At 38.6% G+C, this 19,497-nt stretch overlaps 1 protein-coding gene across 3 annotated transcripts in view; it reads left to right on the top strand.

Moving 5' to 3' along the window:
- lonp1 (lon peptidase 1, mitochondrial) overlaps positions 1–19,497 on the top strand; it is a 38,882-nt gene that overhangs the window by 2,267 nt on the left and 17,118 nt on the right. For 2 of the 3 annotated variants that reach the window (XM_069927988.1, XM_069927989.1), the window contains exons 2-13: positions 1,511–1,599; positions 2,693–2,812; positions 3,545–3,773; positions 4,442–4,503; positions 5,254–5,383; positions 9,006–9,089; positions 9,928–10,148; positions 12,154–12,292; positions 13,097–13,275; positions 15,807–15,894; positions 16,131–16,253; positions 16,982–17,098. In XM_069927988.1, coding sequence (XP_069784089.1) covers positions 1,511–1,599; positions 2,693–2,812; positions 3,545–3,773; positions 4,442–4,503; positions 5,254–5,383; positions 9,006–9,089; positions 9,928–10,148; positions 12,154–12,292; positions 13,097–13,275; positions 15,807–15,894; positions 16,131–16,253; positions 16,982–17,098 — 1,581 coding nt within the window. Of the gene's footprint in view, positions 1–1,510; positions 1,600–2,302; positions 2,463–2,692; positions 2,813–3,544; positions 3,774–4,441; positions 4,504–5,253; positions 5,384–9,005; positions 9,090–9,927; positions 10,149–12,153; positions 12,293–13,096; positions 13,276–15,806; positions 15,895–16,130; positions 16,254–16,981; positions 17,099–19,497 lie in introns of all 3 variants that reach the window. The other variant, XM_069927990.1, reaches the window with a different exon arrangement.

The following is a 19,497-nucleotide window of genomic DNA, read 5'->3' as shown; positions in this document are numbered from 1 at the left end:
TGTAATCAGTTTGCTTTGTTACTCATGAAGATGGAGAACATCAACTCAAAAAGTCATTGTTTGCTCACAAGCTGATTATTTGTCTCTTGGTTTCAGTAAGAGAGTAATAGAGACTGATAAGTGCAAAATATAACTTGTAAATAGTTAATCAGTAAATTTCAGGAAATACAAAAACATGCAAATTCTGTTATATACTCATGTAATTGTCAATATTGTGTAATAGTTGACCCTGTCCTTTTTTTGGGCCCAAAAATCGGGTGTTTTTGTATAACCTGTGTAAAAGTTCTCCGCGCGCCCCCCCCCCCCCCCCCCCCCCCATTTTTGACCTTGGCTGCCTGTCCATCTGAGCTCCCAATGCCCCGAATGCAGATCTTCGCCTCAGCCACCTGCCCACCAGAGCTCCTGACTCTCCAACAGCGGGTCTTCGCCCTGACCATCCGCTTACTGGAGCTCTCCACTCTCTGACCGTGTGTTTTCACCCTGGCCATCTGCTCACAGGTGCTCCTGACTCTCTGACAGGAGGTCTTCTCCCTGACCACCTGCTCACCGGAGCTTCCGGCTGCCCATCCAAGCTCTCGACAACCCAACCGCGGACTCACCTGGCTATCCGAGCTCCCAACCCCTTGAATGATGGAGGTACTTACCACGGTCAAAAGTCTGATCCCTGTAAAAGTCACTCCCCCCCCCCCCCCTTTAATTACCTAAAAAAGTGATCCCAAAAAATTGACAATTACACAAGTATACAGTAACTTGATTAAGATGGAGATGCTCTCCTTGGAACGATTCCATGGCTCATACCTTTGTTGCTTCCTGTGGTGAAACACCAAGTTGACTGAAGCTTGCTTGGAAATAATGTTTGCTCAGTTATGCAACTGTCCTTGTGGTGTTTGCATGTTGCTCCAGCATCCTTCCACAACCAAAAGAAATGCTGTTAAGTTCATTGGCATCCCCAAGTTACCTGTCTGAATGGATCGAAGGAGTCATTGGGGTGGGGGGGGGGGGGGGGGGCAAGAGATTCACAGAGAGAATGGATTAGAGGGAAATAGAGCCACATTAGCAAATGCCTCATTACTTGCAAAATAACCTGTATAGAGTACCTATCTTTTGAGTTCATGGTAATACATACATTACTGCACATAGTCGGCCATTTCGGCCCATGAGTCTCTGCTGCCCAGTTTACACCCAATTAACCTATACCCCCAATATGTTTTGAATGGTGGGAGGAAACCGGAGCCCAAATACCACGCAGATACAGGGAGAACATACAAACTCTTTACAGACACCACCGCATTTGAACCCCAATCCCGATCACTGGCACTGTAAGTGATTTCCGCTAACTGCTACTTCCACCATTCCACCCCAAAGTAAGTGTAATTAATGTCTAAATCTAGGGGGGGGGGGTTGGGTAAAGCTGTGACAATTTCCCTTTTGTGTCTAAACTTAAGGTCTTGGACTTTGGTGTTTTAAAGAAAATAATTATCACAATAATGAGTATTCATTGCTTTTTTAGGTCAAAAACAAAAAGTTAATGGAACTTCTTCGAAGGAAAGTGCGTTTGGCTCAGCCATATGCAGGTGTATTTCTTAAAAAAGATGACAAGTAAGTGATGTAACAGTTCCAGTAGATCCACAAAAATTTGTAGGGCTATGGAAAAAGGGGAAGAGAATTAATTTTATTGGATAGTTCTTTTAAAGATCTACAGACTGAATGCAGCTATTGATCTTTAGTGTACATTTTTAATTTAAAGCGCTTCTTAAGACCTTGTAAAGTAAAACAAAAATAAGTCTTGGCTATTTGTGAAGGACAATCATTTGAGTCAAGAAGGTCAGACCAGTATTAGTATCAATGATGTCAAAAGTGTTTTACAATCAGCCTTGTGAATAGATGTAGAAATATTTGTCAAAGATAAATACTGTCTTCAATTATAATGAATAGCTCCTTCTTCTATATCTCTAATTCTAGACCTAAACATTAGGAGAGGAGCATAGAGGTTTTTCAATAAAACATTGTAGTCTCTGCTGTGTTTTTATCTGCATTTGGTTCTTGGCGACTGATAGATAACCCAGCAAGTAAAAATTTTGACAAATTATTTAAAAACTTAAATTAGCCCATTGATCTATGTTGGATTTATGATACAAATGGATTCAATATTTTGAAGTAGATTGGAGGAAATCCAAAACAAAAAAATGCTGGAATGGGTTAGTTAGCACCTCTAGCGAGAGATGTCATTAACTTTTCAAGTTGATGGTTGTCATAAGAAGTCAAAAGTAATCAGTTTGGCTTTTTACCCCTGCTCTCTTAGTGATTACTGCTAGAAATCCTTCACTGGGTGGGCAGTGAAAGAAGACAGGATGTGATGAAAGCATGTTAATCCCCAAAATCCAGCACGTATAGCCCTCGACTACTCATCACTTGGTAGATGACTTCAGGAGAGGAGGAAAGAAAATTGGAATGGAAAAAAAGTCAGTTACCTTATTTCTACTTCACTTGGATTCCACCTCTTGAATTAAGTTGAATGCAATTTTGTATTTAAACATCGAGTAGGTTAGCATTTTATATGGGTACTATCTGATTTGTTTTCAAATTCTTAAACTTTTTGTTGCAGTTTTCTTTCAAGCTTTAAGATGAGTACAGGAATATAAATCTGCACTTTTTTTGATTGATGACATTTTTGGTTTCTACACATTCACAGCAATGAATCTGATGTAGTTGAAAGCATGGAGGAAATTTACCAGACGGGAACATTCGTTCAGATCCATGAGATGCAGGATTTGGGAGACAGACTGCGCATGATTGTAATGGGACATAGAAGGTAAGTTAGAAATTGCACAGAATTCTTGATTTCCTACTGTAAGATAAATCAAAGGGCTCTTTGCCGTAATTGATTCTTTAGACTTCTTCCTGCAAATCAAGTATGTGGATGATATAATTTAATATTTCCCTCATAAGTAAAATGTATGGATTTTGTGATCATAAGTAAATTAATTTATTGCCATATTTTTAAAACTTAAATAGTAGCAGATTACTGAATAATAAATTCAAGTTTTGGCCAGAACATAAAAAGCTGAAATAAAAACAGACAATGCAAGGCAAGCAATATCTAACAGCATGTCTGGTTGATGCCATAAAGTCGATTACCTATTCCACTGTCCCTTTTTGAGAGTTTCTTCCGGACTTTTAAAAATATTTATTTTTTAAATTTTCATTTGTTATCTTTTAACTATAAAACTAGCATTTCTACGTTTATGCAGCCTCCAATAAATTTTCCTATCTCTTTCATTGGAGCTCCCAGAAAATGTTCATGAGGAATTTAATGTGTGTCGATTCCTTAATAATAATAATGTCCTGGATGATTTTAAAATTAACTAACTATGATTGAAGTATTATCATTGGGATTTAAACCCACTACATTTTGACATTGAGGAAACAATATTCCTACTGTAGCAAGTTGCTGCTGTTTGTCAACAATTGGTTTAAGTTTTCCATGATTTATCTTGTTGTTGCTCTATGTTGAATATAACGAGTTTCTGATTTTATTCCTCAGAATCCAGTTAACCAGACAGCTGGAAGTGGAGGCAGATGAATCCATATCAGGGGGATTTGAGCAGATTCAATTCAAAGATCAGGAGAAACAAAAACCTGATGGAACCAATGGCCAAAACTTGGAGATGTCCATAAATTTGGAGTCCCATCCACCTCCAATGGGTGAACTTCTAATGGTTGAGGTAGAAAATATTGCTCATGAAGACTTTCAAGTCACAGAAGAGGTTAAAGTAAGTATTAAAAAGAAAGGTCACATTATAAAATGGTTTTATTGTATTCAGCTAATGTTCACTTAATATAAGAACAGAAAATAACAGAAGTGCACAATTTAAATCAGGCCACATCTGGGAAGAAAAATAGTCAATAGCTTCAGGTTAAAAACTCTTCTCAGAAATGGGAAGGAGACAACTAAAACATGTAAAGCTCCAAGGAATGTGGGAGAGGGGATGTCTTTGAGTAAAATCCAGAGTGACCATTGGAGATGCTCATGTTGTCTACTCTTGGATAGAAAAAAAAAGAAGCAGTGATTCAGTTTAACTTGGCATCATGTTCTGTGTGGTCATCATGGGCTAAAGGGTCTGCTCCTGTGCTGTGCTCTGTTCCAAAAAACTTCATTCTGCACAACATTGGGATGTGGAATGCAACCGGAGGAAGCCCAAGTGGTCAAAGCAGCCTCCACACAGACTTTATATTGGAGGTCAGGATTGAGCCCAGGTTGTTGCCATTGTAAGACACCAACTCAATCACTTCTGCTTCTATGCTGTCCATTCCTAGTTCTACATGAGAAGGTGGTGGTGAATTTATTTACAGGTGCACAATTGTTAATTTTAATTCTCTGAATCAAAATGAATAATTCATAGCAATGAACAAAAATTTAACTGGCTTTTTTTTTAAACAGGCGCTTACAGCAGAAATTGTGAAAACTATACGTGATATCATTGCCCTGAATCCACTTTATAGGTAATTGAATATTCTGTATTTTCAGTTAATACCATTATTTTAAAATAGCATTTTTCATCTGTCCATGTTTTCATGAAGGATTTCTATTTTAAAAACTTAGCAATGTCCATATTCTTAGAATTCACCAAAGTGCAATGATTAGATGATGCCAAGTTGGCTAAAAAACACATTTTTAAAATGTGTGGGGGGAGGGTGTTGAAGGCTTCCACAACTTAAAAGAATGTTAAGGTCAATTATTTTGACAGATGTATGTGTTAGGGAGCTGTGAGATGCACTGGTACAATGTGAAGTTTTGGCCTCCATATTTAATAAAGATAGTATATTGTGTTGGACACCTGGAAGATTCAGACAGGAATTGCCAGAATAGATTGAGGTGGTTTTCCTAGTTGGGGTATCTAGAACCCAAAATAAGAAATCACTTTATTTAAGATGGGGCGGGGAGCAACTGCTTCTGCTAGGGGTCATGAATTGTTTGGAATTCTCTACCACAGAACAAGATAACCTTTAAATAACAATATAATTGCTTTAAATAACAATATAATTGAGGGATATTGGGAAAGGGTGGAACGGTGGTGTGGAGAGCAAAATTGGATCAGTCATGGTCTTATTGAAAGATGGAGCAGGTTTGAGGGACTTATTAATGGACTCTTGCACCTCTCATGTTCTGATTAAGCTATTTATTGGAGTTTGTTTAATATAGTCCTTGTTTGACTTCACTTTAAATATAAGCTCTTCTGTGCTATTTTTCAGAGAGTCAGTGCTCCAGATGATGCAAGCAGGACAAAGGGTAGTGGACAACCCGATTTATTTGAGTGACATGGGGGCCGCTCTCACAGGTGCAGAATCATATGAATTACAGGAAGTGCTGGAGGAGACCAACGTAAGATGTCAGTTCAGGTTGTCCTGATTATTTAAAACCAATGCATTTGGAATTTCATTCTTTCCCTTATTGTCACTGTGTATAATGTATTTGGATAAATTCATTGAGTGCATTGTGTACAGCTCTGCTCTGATGAGGAGCAGTCAAAAGTAGTTTTTGGGAACCTTCTTGTGGTTTGACAGAGTGACGGTATAGACTTGAATTGAAGGAATGGGGTCATAACAGGGGCAGATTGGGTAAGTATGACATGTTTCCTCCTCAGAAGGTGTCCGTGAACTACCTTGGATGATTTTTTGTGTTACCTGTGATAAAGAAGCAACTTGAAAATAATTATCTTGATAACTTTAATTCTATGAGCTGAATTGATCAGTGGGTCAGATCCCACAGAATGTGGGAAACCTTGATGAAGATGTGATTACGAAGAAAAAATAAGAACAGAAGTTGGCCAGCTGGGTCCTGCCATCCACATGAGCATAGCTGGATGGACTTGGTCTTCACTCTTCTTTGCCGGTTTCCCATATCTCTCAATTCCCAATCTTTTAAATGCTTCCAATGATCTTGTCAGCCACCAACGAGCCTGCAGCTGACGTGGACATTACCCCTCCATAAATCTTCGTCCGCGAAGCCAAGCAAAGAAAAAGAAAGAACATGTAAGCTACTGGTTAAAGCTGTCAGGTATCCTCCAATAAATCAGCTATCTCTTACACTATCTGAAAATTGGCTACCCTCTGACATAACCATTTTGTGAAAGCAAGTAAACCATGTAAAACATATAAAATTCTGGCAGGACTGGACAGAGTGGATGCAGATGGGATGTTTTCAAGGATGGGAAAATCCAGAACCCGGGGCCATGGTTTGTGGATAATAGGCAAACCATTTAGGACCGAGATGAGGAGGAATTTCTTGACCCAGAGGGTGGTGAATCTGTGGAATTCATTGCCACAGATGGCAGTAGAGGCAGGTTCATTAAATATATTTAAGAGGGAATTAGATCGATTTCTTCAGTATAAGGGTATTAAAGGTTACGGAGAGGAGGCGGGGACGGGGTACTGAACTTTAAGATCAGCCATGATCTCGTTGAATGGCGGAGCAGGCTCGAAGAGTCGAATGACCTGCTCCTATCTTCTATGTTTCTATGATTGCCTTGACAGCTCTCAGGTGGGGAATACCATAGTTTAAGAAGGAAATCAGTTAGGATATGTGATCATGAAGTGACTAGTATAAATGGGTTTGTAAAGAAATTAATTTCTAGAGAGAGAAAATTAAATTAAGAAATATGGACAAGAAAACAATATTTTTAAATATCAAATTTGAGACCAAAATTAATGACATTTGTCTGTAGTAAATACACTAAGTTGATGAGAAATTGGTTAAGATTATTTTCTATTCAAACATTGAGTAAACTAACTTCCATGTTTAAACCTGCTTATGAACTCCAGTGCCTTTTACGGCTGCCTCTCTCAGTCACATTCTTTGCAATACATAAGCCACATCATCTCTACTTCCAGATTGAGGACTGCAGCTCTTGCTCATATGTTTAATTAGATTCATAGCTGCTCATTTCCCCTTTTAGTTTTCTTTATGTTTTTTTGTTTGAGTGTCAGTGAAACTGGGTATTTCTTCTTCCCCACACTGAAACTCTGTGTGCCTCTTTTATCCTGTAAGCTTAAAGGCTTTATGATCTCAAGTTAAATATGAATCTTTCTGGTTGATTTAGCTCGGAGGAGACAATTGATTACAGTGGTGAATTCAAAAGATTACCCTATTTGGCTTTGATGTAAATAATGAAAGTTTGCAACATGTGGTTTTCTTTTAATGCTTGTTGTAAAATTACTTTGAAGTGTTGTATTTTAAAATACACATTCCATATTTCTAACATCGTAGTATCTTTGTTGGCTCTCCTGAAGAGCAGTCGATTCAGTCCTTCACTCTAAGCTCTTATCCTTGTTATTTTTCTCCATTTCCTTTTGAAGCCTTATCTAGTATAACCCATTCTTAGCCACTCCTTTCCACCCTCACCACCAATTATTTTGCCACTTCTTTAAATTATGTCCTCTGCTTAATAATTGTTTAGTCATTGGAAGTCCAATACACAGTAGTGATGGAGAAACTCAGCAGGTTACACAGCAATATAGGAAGTATACTTTGTATACATACATGCTGCATGACCTCCTGAGTTTATCTAGGATGTTTATTTATTGCTCTACAACTTCAGAGTCTACATATTTTCCTATTTAAGTCCAGCCGTTGGAAATGTTTTCTCTTCACTTATAAAACCTAAATTCAAAAAAGTTTTAATTAAAGCTTATAGCATGTGGTATCTGGCCCACAAATTTGAGTTGCCCAAATACGTCAAATGACCTACAAATCATGCATGGTCTTGGAGAGTGGGAGGAAACTTGAGCACCCGGAGGATACCCACCCAGAATTTGTAACCTCCTTATGGACAGCGCCGGCTCGCTGCCGGTATAATAGTGTTGCACTAACCACTATGCTAACATTCTGTTTGGATAAACAATCCCGTGTTCAACAATTTGTCCTTGCAGCTGTTTACTTCACCACAATAAACAATAAAAATGACACATTAATCTTTCACCTACTTCAAAAGTCAGTTTTGCATGGCATAATACTAAAAAGTGCTGGGGAAGCTCAGTAGGTCACAGTGTTCATAGGAAGCAGAGGTATATAACCAAAATTTTGTGCCTGCCCCCTCCAAGGTATGAGCAGAAAGCATACGGATGGGGAGAGAAGGGCCAGGGTGAGGAGCACAGGAGAACTGACAAGAGGTCGTAAGTGGATATGGGTAGGAGGGCAGAAGAGAAAGAAGCCGAGAAGTGATAGGGAGCATGTAGCTTTCTGAATGGAGAGGGAAGGGAGTGGGGAGCTGGAAGAAAAGAGATGGGGAAAGAGCGAGAGGGACAGGGAGGTGTCGAATAGAAACTGAAGAAGTTGATATTAATGCCACCTGGTTCAAGAGTGCCCAGAAGGAATATTGGGTGTACCTTCATTTTGCGGGTGGCCTCCGTTTGGCAGTGCATGAGGCCATGGACAGATGTGTCAGTATGGGAATAGGGTGTGGAATTATAATGGTTGGCTCCTGGGAGTGGGAGGTCCCCATTATTGCAGCGGATAGAGTGATGACCTTGTTGACTTTTATAGATTTCTACTGATACAGATTATATCTTGAATTTAAAATCCATTTTCTTGTCTTGGAATTCCTACATGCCTTTGAAACACCTTTCTTGATATTCCCTCCACATCAACTCCACCTGCACTTTTTCTTTCACTAGTTTTTTTTCCCGCCTGTCTTTATCTCAAACCTGAACCTTGCCTCTGGGCTTCTCCTTATTACAATTCCTTTCGACTAGTTATTTCACCTTTTCAAAAAACATTTCCAACCATTTTTTTTCTGAATTGCAATAAACTTTGCCTTTGTTTTCATTTATTTTACTTCTACCTCATTCCTCACCTTCCACTAAATCACTAACCCTGACTCCAAAATCAGTAAAGCATATTGTTTAATAGGAAAAATTCATTGTTCTCAGATTGTTTATTTGTTGGTTTTTTTTAATGAAACACAATATGTAATTTTTAAAAAGTAACATCTTGTCTCTTTGTTTAGATTCCTAAAAGACTCTACAAGGCATTGTCTCTTTTGAAAAAAGAATTTGAGTTGAGCAAACTGCAGCAGCGCCTTGGGAGAGAGGTAATCAGATGTGTTTTGTGTTCTATTATTCTTTCCTACTTTCTAATTTATTATTGTGCTTCTTGCCAAGTTACAGTCCATTTAAATTATTGGGTCCTCACCAAAGCAATCCTCATTTCTGTGCAAATCATGATGTCCTTCTTTACAGCACCACCATCTCTTTTATGCACTTGTTTCCCAGTAACCTTAAACTGTTATTTTGAATTGCTACTAATGGCTTCAAGGTCTCCAAGCTAGGTTTTTTTTTTAAGCTGGTATCATAGAATTCAGTTCAGACCAAGGTAGAAATGTGACCTTCCTGGTGTTTCAGAGCCAATGGAGTTGTCCAGCTTGGAAACAGGCCCTTCAGCCCAACTTGCTCACGCTAACCAGAATGTTTCACCCACACTTGCCTGCATTTGGCCCATATCCCTTACTATATGTCCATCCAAATTTTTGTTTAAAATATTATAATAGGATCTCCCTCAGCCACCTCCTGCACCAACCACCCTCTCTGCAATTAATTTTTTTTTTAAAGTTACTCCTCTGGTTCCTATTGAATCTCAACCCCCCCCCCCCCCCCCCCCTCTCACCTGGTTGCTAATTCCTCAACACTGGGCAAAAGACAGCCTGCATTCACCCAAACCATAAGACTTTAGGAATTGAATCTGAAACCCAATTAGAGGGTGGCGCAGATTCCTGGAGTAGTGGGTTGGCTCCTCTAGTCGCTGCATTCACTGATTTTTGCAAACCTATAATATTTAAAATAAAATAAATGAATTGCCCAATGGGTGATGCTGTATTTCTGAGCTACAAAATTGATCCTTGTGTAAAATTAAGTAGATTTGTTCATTTTCAGGTAGAAGAGAAAATCAAGCAAACTCATCGTAAGTACTTGCTTCAAGAGCAGCTGAAGATTATTAAGAAGGAGCTGGGACTGGAGAAAGAAGATAAAGATGCCATTGAGGAGAAGTTTCGAGAAAGGCTGAAGGAACTAGTTATTCCAAAGCATGTCATGGAGGTTATTGATGAAGAGCTGAATAAACTCAACTTGCTCGACAATCATTCCTCTGAGTTCAAGTGAGATTCCCAAAGAATTTTGCAGATGCAGCTTTTACAGGATCAGATATCTAACGGCCCTTTTAAGAGGAGAAAGAGCTTCATGTTATTAGAAAATAAAATTTGAGTTTTAAAATGTTATTTGTCATATAATTTGGTTGAAAATTATAAGTGCAATTTTCATGTCAAATGCAAACTTCCCAATCAGACCAAAGTTGTGGATACAGCCAATTATCAGTCCATTGGAAATGTGGGTGGAGAAATGGTTGGATGGACTTCTATCCAGATCAATATGTGCTTTAGGAGGCAAAATGTAAGAGTAAGTGGGAAGACTCTTAGACCATTGCTTTTATTAGTTAGAGCATTAAATGTAAAGTTGGCAGGTGGTGGTGCATCTATACCAAACAAGTAGATGTGATGTTTTGTTGGTGCATGATAGGAAGGATATGGAGGCTTTAGAGATGATGCAGAAGAGGTTCACCATAATGTAGCTTGAATCCGAGAGCATTAGCTTTAAGGACAGATGGGACAAATTTGGAGTGTTGGAGGCAGAGATGTATATAAAATTATGAGAAGCATAGATAGAATTTTTTTTCAGGGTGGAAATTACATATTAGAGAGGATAATTTTGAAGTAAGGGGGAGGTTGTGAGGCAAATATTTTAAGAAAATGGTCTACTTATTGTGAAAGCAGATATGATAGGAATATGTAAAGGGCATTTAGACAGGCACATGAATGGGCAAAGGATGGAGGGATATAGACATGTGGAGATAGGGGTTAATGTTGAATTGTCACGCTGTACCTGGTATACGATAAGGGTTATTCTGTAAGCAGTCTAACAAGGTATCTTTAACATTTATATCTCCTTGGAAAGGGCACAATATTACAAAGTATGGAGTTGCAATCAAAAGAAAGGGCAGGATGATAGCACTGTTGTGGGGTTCATTCAAGAGCTTGGATGGCTAAGGTGAAGAAACTCTCTAAGTCTTTTGGTGAATGTTTTCACACTTGTGACCCTTCTCTCTGATGGGAAGAGGGAGAAGAGTGTGTGTCTGGGGCATATCTGGTCCTTCAGTCTGCTGACTGCTTTTCCTGGGGAATGGGAGATGCAGTTGGAGTCCATGGACAGGAGGGAATTTGTGCTATTTTGAGTAGCATTTAATACCTTCTGTAGCTTCTTCCGATCTTGAGCAGAACAGTTCCCATACCATGGTACGATGCATTCAAAAAGTATGTTTTCAATAGTGAAGTTGTTGAGGGTCTTCTAAGAAGATTAAAGCAGTGTCTCTCTTGTCCACTATTCAACATACTTGTCCCAAGTCAGGTTATTGGAGATGTATGTACCAAAGAACTTGAAGCTTTCTACTCTTTCCACTTCAGCACTAATAATGTGGACAGGGCTGTGGTCTCTTTACGCCCTCTCACCACATGCTCATTACAGAAGCTGTGGGCGCAAGGACTTGTTCTATGTGAGATGGTAAAAGAAATAGATTTCTCATGTTGATGGATTAAGTATAGCCGGGAGAAAACAAAATGGCAGATGAGCAGTTAAATTGGCATGAAAAATCAAAATGTTGGAAAATTTCTCTGTGTGAGAAAGCTGGCAGGCTTATTTTAAACAACTTGTGTCTCTGCCTTTCAGAATGTCAAAGTAGTGTGAAAATTTAGTTTGGAAATTCGTTTCTAACTATTTTCAAAAAACAATTTGTATAATTTCTGTTCTGAGTAGAGCGATGACAGATTAATGGATTGAAGTGACGCTGCGGTGTGCTGAAAAATTTCCAAGTGCATATCAACTTGCATACTTTTGCAGTTTTAAGTTTTGGTGACACATAGCCTTATTTTTACTACAGTGCAACTCTGGGGTTGATGAAAATATGGATTAATTGTACAATAAGTACACCTTGATGTAATATTTAGCTTAACAAAAATATCTGCTCAGTGTTTTTAAATGAATTCAAATGTTATATCTGAAGCAATCAATTTTGTTGTTTCTTGCTGTCTGCTTCTATTTCGTCTGCTTTAGTGTGACTCGTAATTACCTCGACTGGCTGACAACAATGCCTTGGGGGAAATGCAGTGAAGAAAACATGGATCTGAAACGTGCACAGGAGGTGCTGGAAGAAGATCATTATGGCATGGAAGAGGTCAAAAAGCGCATCTTGGTATGAGAATTGTATAGATTTGAAAATCATTCATGTTCATGGGTCAACTGTTGATCACACACAAATTTGATTTCACTCAAGACGTTTAGACAATCATTTAAAAACATAGCTATCGATGCTGGGAATCATAGTGCATCAGGCAGTCTTTGTGGACTGAGAAACAGTTAAAATTTCAGTTCGATTATTTTTCATCATAAGTCTGAAAGACACAATCTGTTTCTTTACAGGGAATAGGTGAGTAAGTTGCCCAAGGCATTTTTCCTTTGGGAGTCAGTGAAGCTTAGTTTATAGATTGTGGTTGGTTGAATGGTTTTTGGCTTGGAGCTTGGGTTTGAGCAGTATCAAATGTGATCAAACTCTTATGGTACATTTAACCCTGAGGCAATATTGTGTTTGCTTTCTGAGTTCTGCTTGGCATCACCCTGTTCTCAGTGTTTGGATTTTGTTGAGGGAAAACTGCTTCCCTGCCTACCCTTTTGCTAGATGTTACTATCACTGAACTTAAAATGAACCTTCAAATAATTTGTTTATAAGTCCAGCTCATGTTAACTCCAGCCTGTGTCCTTTTGTTGCACTTCGTATATGTCAATTTTTAATGCTGTGAGATTTTTTTTTCAAGTGGCCATTCCTGGCTTAGATTTGATATCTGATGCAGGATTTATTTTGCAGTGGAAACCACGTTGCCTTTATATGGATGCCTTTAGCTATGCTCCAAAAACTTTTCATCATACTACTGGGATCCTTGATTGGCTGAGCCATATCTTTAAGTTGCTTTTATAATGTGCATCTCTTCTGTGATCCCAGGAATTTATTGCAGTTAGCCAACTGCGTGGTACTACTCAAGGGAAGATTCTGTGCTTCTATGGTCCTCCTGGTGTTGGCAAAACCAGTATTGCTCGATCTATAGCAAGAGCGTTGAATAGAGAATATTTCCGATTCAGTGTTGGAGGAATGACTGATGTGGCAGAAATCAAGGGTCACAGGTACTCTTAGGATCTGATTACATACAAGTCATGTAATTACTGCTCTGTAACTACTTCCAATGTAATTAGTATTGGATCTTTGCATAGATTTGGATTTAAATGCCATTCTAATATATTTCTTAAAACACTAGTTAGTCTTAAAAGCACCTAACAAAATATTTCACACCTCTGAGTTAGGATTCATGTAAATGCTATTGCACAGATTAAAGAGTAGCCTGGTGAAAAAGCGAGAATAGATGTTATTCAACAGGTATGGTCCAAGGTGGAATTTAAAACAATTGTAACCTGAATTTATACATGTAATTTTTAAAAAGAATTAAAATTTTAAAACTTTTTTTATTTAGACCATATAGCACAAGGCATTTTGGCCCACAAGTCCATGCTGCCCAATTTACACCCAATTAACCTACACCCCCAGTATGTTTCGAACAGTTGGAGGAAACCAGAGCCTCTGGGGAAAACCCACGAGACGGGGAGAACATACAAACTCCTTACAGACAGCACGGGATTCGAACCCCTGTCCTGATTGCTGGGTTGTAATGGTGTTGTGCTAACCGCTACGCCAACCGTACCACCCTGAACTGCATAAACCTTACAGAAGCTGCAAACCCATCACACTAAACTGAATGTATCACCTAATGAGATCAGGAATCTGATTTTGGGGGAGTGGCATTGGTGATTTGAGATGGTTCTATTTATGATAAAGGGTGAGAGAGTAAATAGCTAGAGTCCAATTCCCATGACAGACCTGTCTGAAACTAGTGGGCATGGGTTTAAAATTGTTAGGTTTAGACTTGCAACAGGTAATAAACCCGCACGGCACACAAGCCTGTGATACCCAAATGAAACTATAACCTCTATGTTTTGAAGGGTGGGAGGAAACTGGAGCACCCAGAGGAAACCCAGACACTGGGAGAATGCACAAACTCCTTGCAGACTACACCGGATTCGAACCTAGGTCATTGGCACTGTAATAGCGTTGTGCTAACCTATGCTAACTGTGTTGGCCAAAGAGGGGATCTAAGGAGTAGTTGATATTTGGAGTGAACTCCCAGAGGAAGTGATGGAGGCAGAAATATTAACATTTAAGAGGTATCTGAGCAGGTACTTGAATGCTCAAGAAATAGAGGGATTTAGAGTTAGTGCAGTTAAGTAGGATTGGTATGGATGAACAAAATGATCAGCATACTGTGCTGGCTAAAGTACCTGTTTCTATACTTTATCATTCTAACTCGACACTGCTCAATAAGCCACAGTTAATTTCTGATTTGGTGAAAAATGTTTAGTTTTGAGGTTACAGATTTGGATGGAATAAAAATGATGATAATGACCCACAACTTCACTATAGCTTTGAGCTTTTAAATATTATTCTGAATGTGTCTTCCTCAGCAGAGCAGAGTTATTACATTATACTGGGTATTTTGCAGGAAATTTTCAAATTGAAGCCAGGACTTGGAAGTAGTTGCTCCTATTAATATCAACAAAGACAAATTCAAGTGTGAATTCATTGTGAAGATTGAGGAAGTCAAGTGGATTATGTCCATTTGATTTTTGTTCATCACTTTCCAGAGATTTAGCTTCAGAATAACTAGCTTAGTCAACTAATGAACAGTTAGGCTTCCAACTCCATAATATGTGCCATTGCAATCTCTAGTTTTGCTTCAGAACAGTGCTGGGCATAGCAGTGTACTGATTTATCAACTATGGAAAGTGGTGAGCCTTGGATTTTTGGCCTTCATATGGTTACTAATTAACACATCATTAAAGGAGGCCATTTTGGCCCAACAAGTATATCTGGGCATAATCCTATTCCCTGGATCCTATTTTCCCCACATTTCTATCGATGCTGCCCCCTTAAACCCAAATTCTTCCACTCACCAACACAAAAGGAGCAATTAAAATTGTAATTTACATTATGAACCCACGCATCTTTGGAATATAGACAGAAACCCACGTGGTCGTGGAAAGTTCGTGCAAATTCTACACACTTCGGATTGAACCGGAACCTGAGGTAGCAGCTGTGTTAGGTGCTCCAATGTGCCATCTACGTCATGGAGCTTTCTGGGATCCTAAAACAATTTTGAGGGTTTCTGATAACACCCCCTTAAGATTACGTAGCACTACACTGTTTGCCTGTGGGAATTAACTTTCAATCAGAACTGCTGCAATATACGCATCTCAGAATAAAGTGAAATGGTTAGGAATTGACTATTCTGTTGCTCACAATTACAAATAAAGCTTGGTATTCCCAAGATGATTATTAGGAGGCCCAACTTTGTAATTTTGTTGAGTCCAGAAGGTAGTAATGACTGATTGTTGCTTCAGCAGGGAAAATTTGGGATTTTTAAGCCCCATTAATTAACCAATTACCACTTTCATGGCAGAATAGTATTCCCTTCCTCAGCACATTACAACAATAACTTTTTATCGTCACCAAGACTGTCTTGCTCATTTAATTCTTTAATTGGCAGCAGAATGTAGTTCCTGGTTAGTTTTGGATGTGATAACTTGTTCTTGTTTTCCTAATACAGGAGGACATATGTAGGAGCTATGCCTGGAAAAATCATTCAGTGTCTAAAGAAAACAAAGACTGAAAATCCATTAGTTCTAATTGATGAGGTAACTTTCTCGTAAAATAGCTATAGTTAATGCTGAGACCCAACATCTGAAAGATTTGAACCAGTGAGAACCAAAAAATTATAATTCCATTTTCAACTGCATTCAGAATTCCCAAGTATTTTTTTTTAATTTTGCTTCAGCATTTTTCATTATTGATGATGCCTTCGTGTGTAGCTTTTTCAAGAAGCATGCATGAGTTTTACATTTTTGACCATTTTTGTACCCATTTATTACAGATTGATAAAATTGGCCGTGGTTATCAAGGGGATCCATCTTCAGCACTCCTGGAACTTCTAGATCCAGAGCAGAATTTTAACTTTTTGGACCACTACCTAGATGTGCCAGTTGATTTATCAAAGGTATGTTTTGGGTTCTCTTGTTGTTTAAGCCTTGCCTCCTCAAAATCAAAATACTGCACATGCTGAAGTGTAGAAATAAAAGTGCAAAATTATGGAATTATTCAGCAGCTCGGGCAGCATCTATGGTGAGATAAACAGAGTTTTAATATTTGTATTGACTGCTTTCATCATGTCACACACTCACACAATAACATTTTGAGTGTTATTTGGAGTTAATTCCACTGTATGAATTATAGAGATAATCTCAACTTTTAGCTGATCTGATCTAAATGATGTAAGAAAACTAAATAATCTTGATGTCTCAGCCAACAAATGAGAAAATCGACCCATTTCCTACTTCTGATGTCTCTATGGTGATTGTTGCTGGAAATTAGCTATAATGTCTGCATGATTGAATATGTCTGCCAATACTCTGGCATTTAAATGTGAATAGCTAGTGCAGTATGCTACATGTATTTTTATAGGCTGTAAGAGAATGTACTTCATAGTTTAATGCTGAAACTGTCTTTTTTATATCTATGGGGTCACCAAAATCAATTAGAACAAGAATCAAAAGAAATACAGAGACCAGATTGTCACGGGGGTTGGGCAGTAAGGGTTGAATGTGCGACACTGGCTTACATCTGTAGTACAGTACTGAGAGAGAATCTGGACTCTTGAAACTAAAGTGGAAGAAAATGACTTTGTTAAATATTCTGTTCAACTGTGTATTTTTTTGTGTTTTGCAGGTCCTTTTTATCTGCACTGCTAATGTAACTGAAACAATTCCTGAGCCTCTCCGAGATCGAATGGAGATGATTAACATTTCTGGCTATGTAGCACAGGAGAAACTTGCAATTGCTGAGGTAAATGTTTCTATTTTTAAATGGGGAAAATTGCTTGACAAGAAAACATATTTGTGTCTATAAAAATGTGAAGGTGCATCCTAGAATTTGGATTGAATTGAGATGGCAACTATTTCTGAATTTGAAATGCATCAATTTTTGTTTAGGTGGAATATGAATTTGTTGGAACAAATTTTATCAAAATGTAATCAGATTTATTTAAATTTAAACAAATTTAATCAGATGAGGGAAGATTTTGGTATTGATAAGAATTCTTTATTTCTTTATTATCAAATTCGATCTTTGGTAAAATGTATGTTTGGTAGAGATATGATTTTACCTAAAATGACTAAATTTGAGACTTCTCTTATGAAGGTACCAGAGAAGGGTTATATTTCATTTATGTATCAAATATTACAGGATGGTATGGATAAAAAGGGTTGGGATAGATCTAAAATTAAATGGGAAGTGGATATTGGTTTTATTTTTTCCGAAGATGATTGGTTAGATATCTGTTATGATAGTATAACTAGATTGATAAATACACGTTATGCAATGATTAATTACAATTTTTTACATCAATTATATTTGATACCTGAAAAAAAATTTTAAATATGGTTTTCATGAATCAGATTTGTGTTTTAGATGTGGTGATGCGGTTGGAACTTTTTTTCATGCTGTTTGGTCATGTATACATATACAATCTTTTTGAAAGAAAATTCAATCGTTTTTAGAATATCTGTATAAGATTAAAATAGTTTTAGATCCAACAGTATTTTTATTGGGTAGTTTGCAACCTCTGAAAGGTTTGGGATTAGATAAATTCCAGTTTGCTTTTGTATATTTAGCTTTATCCGTAGCAAAAAAATGTATTGCTAATACGTGAAAAGATACAAATATGATTGATATTAATAGATGGCATAATTAGATGAAATATTGTTCAAATAATGGAAAATATTATGTATGTTTTGCATGATAATTATAATTTTTTTATTAATAAGTGGCTGTTATATTCAGAATATTTACATTTCAATTTATATTGATTAGATTTTAATATGTATATTTAACTTTTTTTAATATTTCTTTTTTTATAGCTCTCCTTAGGAGAATTGGCTGAAGGGTGGGGGGGTTCTTTTCTTTTTATTTATTTTTATATATATATATATATATATATATATATATATATATATATCTCTCTCTCTCTCTCTTTGGCTTGGCTTCGCGGACGAAGATTTATGGAGGGGGTAAAAAGTCCACGTCAGCTGCAGGCTCGTTTGTGGCTGACCAGTCCGATGCGGGACAGGCAGACACGATTGCAGCGGTTGCAAGGGAAAATTGGTTGGTTGGAGTTGGGTGTTGGGTTTTTCCTCCTTTGCCTTTTGTCAGTGAGGTGGGCTCTGCGGTCTTCTTCAAAGGAGGCTGCTGCCCGCCAAACTGTGAGGCGCCAAGATGCACGGTTTGAGGCGTTATCAGCCCACTGGCGGTGGTCAATGTGGCAGGCACCAAGAGATTTCTTTAGGCAGTCCTTGTACCTTTTCTTTGGTGCACCTCTGTCACGGTGGCCAGTGGAGAGCTCGCCATATAATACGATCTTGGGAAGGCGATGGTCCTCCATTCTGGAGACGTGACCCATCCAGCGCAGCTGGATCTTCAGCAGCGTGGACTCGATGCTGTCGACCTCTGCCATCTCGAGTACCTCGACGTTAGGGGTGTGAGCGCTCCAATGGATGTTGAGGATGGAGCGGAGACAACGCTGGTGGAAGCGTTCTAGGAGCCGTAGGTGGTGCCGGTAGAGGACCCATGATTCGGAGCCGAACAGGAGTGTGGGTATGACAACGGCTCTGTATACGCTTATCTTTGTGAGGTTTTTCAGTTGGTTGTTTTTCCAGACTCTTTTGTGTAGTCTTCCAAAGGCGCTATTTGCCTTGGCGAGTCTGTTGTCTATCTCATTGTCGATCCTTGCATCTGATGAAATGGTGCAGCCGAGATAGGTAAACTGGTTGACCGTTTTGAGTTTTGTGTGCCCGATGGAGATGTGGGGGGGCTGGTAGTCATGGTGGGGAGCTGGCTGATGGAGGACCTCAGTTTTCTTCAGGCTGACTTCCAGGCCAAACATTTTGGCAGTTTCCGCAAAGCAGGACGTCAAGCGCTGAAGAGCTGGCTCTGAATGGGCAACTAAAGCGGCATCATCTGCAAAGAGTAGTTCACGGACAAGTTTCTCTTGTGTCTTGGTGTGAGCTTGCAGGCGCCTCAGATTGAAGAGACTGCCATCCGTGCGGTACCGGATATAAACAGCGTCTTCATTGTTGGGGTCTTTCATGGCTTGGTTCAGCATCATGCTGAAGAAGATTGAAAAGAGGGTTGGTGCGAGAACACAGCCTTGCTTCACGCCATTGTTAATAGAGAAGGGTTCAGAAAGA

The sequence above is a fragment of the Narcine bancroftii genome, chromosome 3, assembly GCF_036971445.1.
Source record: "Narcine bancroftii isolate sNarBan1 chromosome 3, sNarBan1.hap1, whole genome shotgun sequence".
Lineage (NCBI taxonomy): Eukaryota > Metazoa > Chordata > Chondrichthyes > Torpediniformes > Narcinidae > Narcine > Narcine bancroftii.
This window is presented reverse-complemented; position numbering and strand designations above follow the sequence as displayed.